General features: G+C 45.9%; 1 protein-coding gene across 1 annotated transcript in view; it reads right to left on the minus strand.

Moving 5' to 3' along the window:
* Window positions 1–9,404, minus strand: part of LOC139308455 (multidrug and toxin extrusion protein 1-like) — a 36,129-nt gene that overhangs the window by 10,129 nt on the left and 16,596 nt on the right. Inside the window, exons 9-12 of the mRNA XM_070931983.1 lie at window positions 7,388–7,501; window positions 6,518–6,585; window positions 4,802–4,910; window positions 279–354 (exon numbers count right to left, since the gene is read on the minus strand). Of these exons, the coding sequence (XP_070788084.1) occupies window positions 279–354; window positions 4,802–4,910; window positions 6,518–6,585; window positions 7,388–7,501 (367 nt within the window). The remainder of the gene's footprint in view (window positions 1–278; window positions 355–4,801; window positions 4,911–6,517; window positions 6,586–7,387; window positions 7,502–9,404) is intronic.

Genomic DNA, 9,404 nt, shown 5'->3' on the forward strand with positions numbered 1-9,404 from the left:
CTGTGATTGTAAGTCAAGGATAAGTCAATAATGGAACAGTTAGTCCTCGACTTACGACGGGTTACATAGCAACCATTTGAAGTTACATCAACCCATCCTGTGTCATATGACTAGGTAACCCCCCTGAATTTACACCTGTATGCTGTAAATAAATCAGCTTTTTCGTTGCCATTGTAAGTTCGAACGGTCACTAAACAAATAGTGGTAAGTCAAGGACAACCTGTATTTACAAGATACCCTCAGGGCCTGAGGGGTTCACTCCAGATTGTCACACTTACTTTTCACTGGTGAAAATATACGCCAAGACATCTTTGGAGGCTATCAACACAACACACATCAGAAGGACGAATCCCACTGGAGGAAAAAAAACAGGGAGAAAAGAATTGAAGCAATCCGAGATAAATTTTATTTATTTATTCAATTCATATCATAATCATAAATTTATTTGTCAAGCATCTATAAGATAACAGGTAAAAGTACAAACATAATTGGAATACATGAAAAGAATAAGTAAAAAAGGAATATTAGGACAGGGACAGTAACAGGGTTGAAATGCTCCCGGTTCGGACCGGATCGCCCGATCCGATAGTGATGGCGGTGGGTGGTTCGGAGAACCGGTAGTAAAAATCCCTGTGCTCCCCCCCCATGCCCAGCTGAGCTGAGCGATCATCAGAGGATGTTGTGTTTTTTTTACTTTTAAAAGCATTTTTTCTACAACCTCTTCGGCCGAAAAAATACTTTTAAAAGTTAAAAAAAAAAAAAGGCTCTGATGAGCGCGCAACTCATCTGGGATCATCAGAAGCTTTTAAAAGCATTTTTTTCCTGAAAAAAAAAAAGCCTTTAAAAGCCTCTGGCGATCCCAGCTGAGTTGCCTGATCGTCAGAGCCTTTTAAAAGCCTTTTAAAAGCATTTTTAACAACCTCTTCGGCTGAAGAGGTTGTAGGAAAAAAAATGCCTTTAAAAGCCTCTGATGATCCCAGCTGAGTTGCCTGATCGTCAGAGGCTTCTAAAAGCATTTTTTTCTGCAACCTCTTAAGGTGGTAGAAAAAATGCTTTTAAAAGTAAAAAAAAAAAAAAGTTGGCCACGCCCACCCAGTCACATTACGCCCCCCCCCACCAAACCACGCCCACAGAACCGGTAATAACAAATTTTAGATTTCCCCCCTGGATGGTAGGCACGCCGGTGCTTATGCATGCCCCTACTGTCAACAGTAGACAGTTTAAGGTTAAAGTTTTGGGGGTTTGGGGAAGAAACTACATGCTACATGCTATATGCTGCCGATCATGCTACCCAGAGCATTAGAAAGAGAGATACTAAGAAATATTACAGCAAGATCAAATATTATACCAGGATGGGCCTCTATGACCTCTTTACGACCTGTGGACTTCAACTCCCAGAATTCCTGAGACAGCCAACATGGTTGACTCTCTCGGGAATTCTGGGAGTTGAAGTCCACAGGTCGTAAAGGCTCCATAGAGGCCTACTGCTGTGTTATGTTATGCTCCCTACTCAGAAAGGCCTACAAAAGTCAAGATGGTATCAACGATGATGGAACTGAAGCTCCATCATTTCTTCATGTTAAATGCCTGCATATATAGTGTTGGGTTTTAGATGTTGGACGCCATCTTGACTTCTTTGACCATCCTGGACATTTCTGCCCTTTTTACTACCGGTTCTGGGGGTAGTGGCTTGGTGGGTGTAGCTTGGTGGGCATGGCAGGGGAAGGATACCATAAAATCTCCATTCCCACTCTACTCCAGGGGAAGGATACTGTAAAATCTCCATTACGTCCCCAATCCAGGGGAAGGATACTGCAAAATCTCTAATCCCATCCTACTCCAGGGGAAGGATACTGTAAAATCTCCATTACGTCCCCAATCCAGGGGAAGGATATTGCAAAATCCCCATTTCTTCCTGATCAGCTGGGACTTGGGAGGCAGAGAATAGATGGGGGCGGGGCCAGTCAGAATTTTTACTACTGGTTCTACGATAGTAAGAACTACTACCAAACTACTCAAAATTTCCGCTACCGGTTCTCCAGAACAGGTCAGAACCTGCTGAAACCCACCTCATATATATATATATATATATATACCTATTAAGATAGATAATACCTATTATTAGGAGATTCCGCCGTGCCCTTAAAACTTTCTTTTTTCAGCAAGCCGGGCTGGCTTAACATATTTTTGAACATATTTTTAAATATTTTTAATTGGTTTGTTATCTTAAATTGGGGCCAAATTAATATATATCCTTTTAATTGTTTTTAATGTTTGTATTGTATATTTTTATCTGGCTGTACACCGCCCTGAGAGTCCCTCGGGAGAAGGTGCGGTATATAAATTCAAAATAAAATAAAATAAAATAAAACAATATATATATATAACCCCAAAAAGTGTATCATATGATGGATATAGGTAGTCCTCAACTTACGACCACAGTTAAGCCTAAAATTTCTGTCGCTAAGCGAGATAGTTGTTCAGGGAGGTTTGCCCCATTTTCCGATCTTTTTTTTGCCATGGTTGTTAAGTGAATCACTTCAGTTGTCCGGTTAGTAACACGATTGTGAAGTGAATCTGGCTTCCCCATTGACTTTCTTTGCCAGAAGGTCGCTAAACAACCCCCGGGACGCTGCGACCATCATAAATATGAGTCGGTTGCCAAGCATCTGAATTTGGATCACGTGGCCCACAGGAGCGCTGCAACGGTCATAAGTGCAAAACAACAGTCTTCGATCCCGTTTTTCAGTGCCGTTGTATCTTCCGTCACTGAACAAATGGTTGTAAGTCGAGGATTTCCTGTATATACAATTTCTGCTCATCTTAAAGTCACCAAGGTTGAGAAATTGCAAAGAAGAGCAATTAAGAGTTCTAGAGACTAAAACGTATGAAGAACAGTTGCAGGATTTGGGTTTGCCCAGTCTAGACAGTCACTTATGCGCATGCGACTCCCCCGTGCTCCCCCTGCTTTGGGCACGGTGGGCCCAGTAGGTCCGTTTTTCGCCCTCCCCAGGCTCCAGAGGCTTTCTTGGGGGTGGGACCGGAAGTCAGGAAACATGCCGTTTCCGGCCTCCGGGGTGGGGGATGGGGAAAGCCTTTGGAGCCTAGAAATCCTCCGGAGCCTGGGGAGAGCAAAAAACAGGCCTTCCGGTCCCACCGGAAATTGGCAAACTGGCTATTTCCGGCCTCTGGGGGAGTGGGGAAGGCCATTTTCACCCTCCCCAGGCTCTTAGAGAGCCTCCGGAGCCTGGGGAGAGCAAAAAACAGGCCTTCCGGTCCCACCGGAAGTTGGCAAACGGGCTATTTCCGGCCTCTGGGGGAGTGGGGAAGGCCATTTTCACCCCCTCCCACCGGATCTGAGCTAGGGCAATGCTCATGTGCCCACCGATATGACTCTGATATGATATCTGAAATGGTGTAGATGTCAGCACGTCAAGATGCATTTATCCTAGTGCTGACATGAGAAGGAGAACGCAAGTGTCTGCAACGGGACGGTTGCCTTTCACCTACTTATTTTAGCTGGAGATAATGTCCCCTAGGAGATGGATGGGAGGGAGGAAATTCCTTTGAGCTGGAGCAGTAGATTAGGGGTGAATGATTGGGAAGATGGCCAATGAATGCAGAGGAGTGGGGGAAGGAAGAGGAGGGATTTTGGGGCAGCACGGCAGTGCTGGCTGCATGGAGTCAGTACACTGACTCCATGTTGCCGTGCTAAATAAAATGGAAGCTTGTTTCAAAAAAGACTTTGTTTGAGACGCAATTTATTTGAAGACGGCCTGAAAACCTGACAGTAGGTCTGCGATGGCGAATCTATGGCACGCGTGGCAAAAGTGGCACCTCTTCGGGCACGCAAGCCATCGTTCCTTGCCCTTCCGGGTTCCGGCGTGCCGGCCAGTTGGTCACCGAAAAGATGATCTTCCGGTTTCCAGCGCACACATCCACACCGGCCACCTGGTCTTCCAGTTTCTTGTGCGCATGCGTGCGTGAGGAGCATGTGCGTGATGGAAATTGGAAGATCCTATTCCTGGCACATGCATGCGCACCAGGTGGCTACTCTTCCTGTTTCCGGCTCGCACATGGTCCCTTTCAGCTCTAGTCTGATTCTGAAACGCTGGTGTCAGCGCCTCAGCGCTGGCATAGAGAAGAGAGAGATAATTTCTGAACTTTTGCCTGCTAAATCCCTTTGAAGTCGGGTTGTCGTGGAAATGAGGAGGGGGGAGACATTCCTGGGAAATGACGTGACAAGAAGTCTGGAGAATGACTTGGAAGATAGCCAATGAGAAGCAGAGAATTGGGGATCGGAAAGGGAGGGATTGGGGGGCAAAAGGTCAGTCTTGTCCGCATCGAGTCATGATCCGGTGGCTGTGCTCAATTAAAGAAAAGATTTCCTTAAAGATTGGCAGATTGGAAATTCATTTATTTTGAGATAGCATCGAAGTCTGACAGCTGGTTTATGTTTCCCATGGATTCTCTTCAGAGATGGGTTTCAGCAGGTTCTGACCAGTTCTGGAGAACCGGTAGCGGAAATTTTGAATAGTTCGGAGAACTGGTAGTAAAACTTCTGACTGGCCCTGCCCCCATCTATTCTCTGCCTCCCGAGTCCCAGCTGATCGGGAGGAAATGGGGATTTCGCAGTATCCGTCCCCCGGAGTGGGGTGGGAATGGAGATTTTACAGTATCCTTCCCCTGCCACGCCCACCAAGCCATGCCACGCCCACCAAGCCACAAACACAGAACCGGTAGTAAACATTTTTCAAACCCACCACTGATTCTCTTCTTTCTATCAGCCCCAGATTGATACCTGTGCAAAATATGGCGACTACAGAAGACTTGCGGGCTTCTTGCCCCTTCCCGGCTCCTAAGGCGTTGCCCACTCGGACGCTGGTGGAGGCCCCGATCCCAAAGGGAATCTAAAACGGACAAAAGGAAGAGAGAGATCTGGTGAGATGCCCGTTCAGTTCCTGCCTTGGTAAAATCCTCAACCAGCTGGATTGATTGGTTGATTTTTTTGATATATCCAGAGTGGGATGGAGCCCATTAAATGGCTTGTCCAAAATGGTGCTTTTTTCAAGAGGCAACTGGAATTTCTTGTTTTTTCTTTTGAAGACGTTTCTCTTCTCATCCAAGAAGCTTCTTCAGCTCTGACTGGATGGTGGGGGACAGAAGGATTGATACTCCTTGCAGACAGCTGGTCATCTGCATCCTTTTTAGAGGGTCGTTGAATGAATTATTTTATTAATTTGTTATTTTTTAAAAATTATTTTACTATTATTTAAAATATTTAAAATATTTTACTATTTTTATTTTTTATATGATGTTTTTATACCATGTAAAAACATCATATAAATGTAAGCTGCCTTGAGTTGCGACAATATAAATTTTCTAAAATAATAATAATAAAAAAAATACCCTATAGGTAGTCCTCGATTTACCACCATTCGTTTAGTGACCGTTTGATGTTATACAAGGACCCTGAAAAAAGTGAATTTACGACCGTTTTTTCACACTTACGACCACTGCAGCATCCCCGATGGTCACGTCATCAAAACGCAGATGGATTGGCAACTGACTCCTATTTATGACGTCTGCAGTGTCCCGGGGTCACGTGATCCCCTTTTGATGGGGAAGCTGGATTCACTTAACAACCGTTTTATTAACTTAATAACTGCAGTGATTCGCTTAACAGCTGTGGCAAGGCAGGTCGTAAAAAGGGGCAAAACTCACTGAACAACTGTCTCACTTCGCAATGCAAATTTCGGGTTCCTTTGTTGTAGTAAAGCGAGGACTTCCTGTATGGACGGCACAGATAGTTTAGCGACCATAATTGGTCATTCAGCAAAACATTGCTCAGTGGAACTGAGACTGTGCTTTTGATCCGACTTCCACTTTCTTTTGGTTTGTAGACCAGCGAACGTCATAAATGTGAGGACTGGTTGTAAAGTTGTTTTTTTTTCACGCTTGTAGATGTGAACTTTCAATAAATGAGGCAGTTGTTTAAAGAGGACTATAGGTAGTCCTTGACTTGCGAGTACAATTGTGAACTTCGGTCGCTAAGTGACATGGTCGTTAAGTGAGTTGAACCTGATTTTATGACCATTTTGGGCGGTCCTTAAGTAAATCCCTCTTTCACCCTTTGACTTTGCTTGTTGGAAGCCGGCTGGGACCCACAGGACATTGTATCCGTCATAAATATGAGTCAGTTGCCAAGCTTCTGAATTTTGATCCTGTAATCGTGGGGAAAATGCTGCAAATGGTTGTAAGTGTGAGGACTGGTCGTAAGTTCCTTTTTTCCACGCCCTCATAAATTACACAGGGTCTCTAAATAAACAATCATAAGTCAAACACCAGCTATACCTGTATATCAGTTATAGCCAATGCAAATCATAGGATGCACACAAAATGCAGGGAAATTTACATTTCGGTTTGCTAATTTGAGGTGTCTGCCAAGGAAGGTCAAAAAAGTCAAAATGGCAGACATCCTGTTTTTGTGGTGATATGGCAGACGGGAAATGCTTACCATATAAACTACTGTGGCGATTTCATAGATGACAGATTGCGCAGACAGATCCAGCACACTCAGGAGGCCTGACATTAAAAAAAATAATAATAACAGGAAAAGGGAAAAATAAATATTCAATGATGTCCTGAGGGAAGAGATCTAAAAAGGCAAGATGGCGGCTCAGCCGCCATCTTGGCTTTTTGGATCTCTTCCCTGAAGGCTCCTGCAAGGATTATGACAGGAAATCCTCAATGTACAACCACAATTGGAACCAGAATTCTGATGCTAAGCAGGACGGTTGCTAAGTGAGTCGCACTCACTTTTACAACCATGTGGTCATTAATTAAGTCTGGTTTCCCTCAGGGCTTGTTGGGAAGGGCGCAAGTGGAAATGACATCATGACCCTGGGATGCTGCAACCCTTGTAAATACAGGTAGTCCTCGACTTGCAACAGTTCATTTAGTGACCGTTCGAAGTTACAACGGCATTGAAAAAAAGTGACATGATTATTTTTCACATCTGTGACCGTTGCGACATCCGATCACGGTCACGCGATCAAAATTCAGACGCTTGGCAAAGTGACTCCTATTTATGACGGTCGCAGCATCCCGGGGGGGTCACGTGATCCCCTTTTGCAACCTACTGACAAGCAACAGGGAAGCCAGGTTCACCTAACAACCGTGTGACTAATTGAAGAACTGCAGTGATTCACTTAACAACATGGGGCGAGAAAGGTAATAAAAAATGGGGCAATTTCTCACTTAACAACCTAAATTTTGGGCTTGGTTGTGGTCATAAGTTGAGGACTACCTCTAGGAAAAAGGGTGTGTCCCGCCTTTTGGCCCGTCCCACACCCAGCCCTAGCTCCTCCCCCTGCCCACTCCTGACCTATCAGAAAGCTTCCAATTTCAAAAGTCCACCATTCAATGCAAATCATCAGCATGCTGGGAATCGCCAGCGACATGAAGAGACCCCATTCCTGCAGGCAGTCCGTGGACCAACCTGGAAAAAAAAAAAGGAAAATCACCTGAACAAGCCAGGATTCATGGTTTGGATGCAAAAATTACATAACAAGAGGATGGTGGATTTTGAGTCTGGCACAGGAATGTCTCTAAAATGACTACAGGATAGATTCAAAATGCCATTTTTTTTAAAAGCAGGACTAGAACTCACAGCCGCCTAGTGATTGGCCCAAAGTCACCCAGATAGCTTTCATGCCTAAGGCAGGACTAGAATTCGGAGTCTCCTGGTGATTGGGTCAAAGTCACCCAGGTACTGTCCTGCATTAGGCAGGACTAGAACTCACTGCCTCCTGGTGATTGGCTGAAAGTCACCCAGCTGGCTTTCATGCCTAAAGTGGGACTAGAACTCACCATCCCCTGGTGATTGGCCCAAACTTAGCCAGCTGGCTTTAATGGCTAAGGTGGGACTAGAATTCACCATCTCCTGGTGATTGGCCCAAGTTACTTAATTTGCCTTTCATGCCTAATGCAGGACTAGAATTCACAGTTTCCTGGTGATTGTAACAAAGTCAATCAACTTGTTTTCATGCCTAAGGCAGGACTAGGATTCGGAGTCTCCTGGTGACTGGCCCAAAGTCACCCAGATACCGTCATGCGTTAGGCAGGACTTGAACTCACAGTCTCCTGGTCATTAGCCCAAAGTCACCCAGTGACTTTGGGCCAATCACCAGGAGACTGTGAGTTCTAGTTCCACTATAGGCATGAAAGCCAGCTGGGTGACTTTGGGCCACTCACTAGGAGACTGTGAGTTCTAGTCGCGCCTTAGACATGAAAGCCAGCTAGGTGACTTTGGGCCACTCACTAGGAGACAGTGAGTTCTAGTCCCACCTTAGGCATGAAAGCTGGCTGGGTGACTTTGGGCCAATCACCAGGAGACTGTGAGTTCTAGTCCCACCTTAGGCATGAAAGCTGGCTGGGTGACTTTGGGCCACTCACTAGGAGATTGTGAGTTCTAGTCCCACCTTAGGCATGAAAGCCGGCTGGGGGACTTTGGGCCAATCACCAGGAGACTGTGAGTTCTAGTTCCACTATAGGCATGAAAGCCAGCTGGGTGACTTTGGGCCACTCACTAGGAGACTGTGAGTTCTAGTCGCGCCTTAGACATGAAAGCCAGCTAGGTGACTTTGGGCCACTCACTAGGAGACAGTGAGTTCTAGTCCCACCTTAGGCATGAAAGCTGGCTGGGTGACTTTGGGCCAATCACCAGGAGACTGTGAGTTCTAGTCCCACCTTAGGCATGAAAGCTGGCTGGGTGACTTTGGGCCACTCACTAGGAGATTGTGAGTTCTAGTCCCACCTTAGGCATGAAAGCCGGCTGGGGGACTTTGGGCCAATCACCAGGAGACTGTGAGTTCTAGTTCCACTATAGGCATGAAACCTGGCTGGGTGACTTTGGGCCACTCACTAGGAGACTGTGAGTTCTAGTCCCACCTTAGGCATGAAAGCTGGCTGGGTGACTTTGGGCCACTCACTAGGAGACAGTGAGTTCTAGTCCCACCTTAGGCATGAAAGCTGGCTGGATGACTTTGGGCCACTCACTAGCAGACTGTGAGTTCTAGTTCCACTATAGGCATGAAAGCCAGCTGGGTGACTTTGGGCCACTCACTAGGAGACTGTGAGTTCTAGTCCCACCTTAGGCATGAAAGCCAGCTGGGTGACTTGGGCCACTCACTAGGAGACTGTGAGTTCTAGTCCCACCTTAGGCATGAAAGCCAGCTGGGTGACTTGGGCCACTCACTAGGAGACTGTGAGTTCTAGTCCCACCTTAGGCATGAAAGCCAGCTGGGTGACTTGGGCCACTCACTAGGAGACTGTGAGTTCTAGTCCCACCTTAGGCATGAAAGCCAGCTGGGTGACTTGGGCCACTCACTAGGAGACTGTGA

Source organism: Pituophis catenifer, unplaced genomic scaffold (assembly GCF_029215685.1).
Source record: "Pituophis catenifer annectens isolate HBS135680 unplaced genomic scaffold, rPitCat1.0.hap2 SCAF_1, whole genome shotgun sequence".
NCBI classification, from domain to species: Eukaryota; Metazoa; Chordata; class Lepidosauria; order Squamata; family Colubridae; genus Pituophis; species Pituophis catenifer.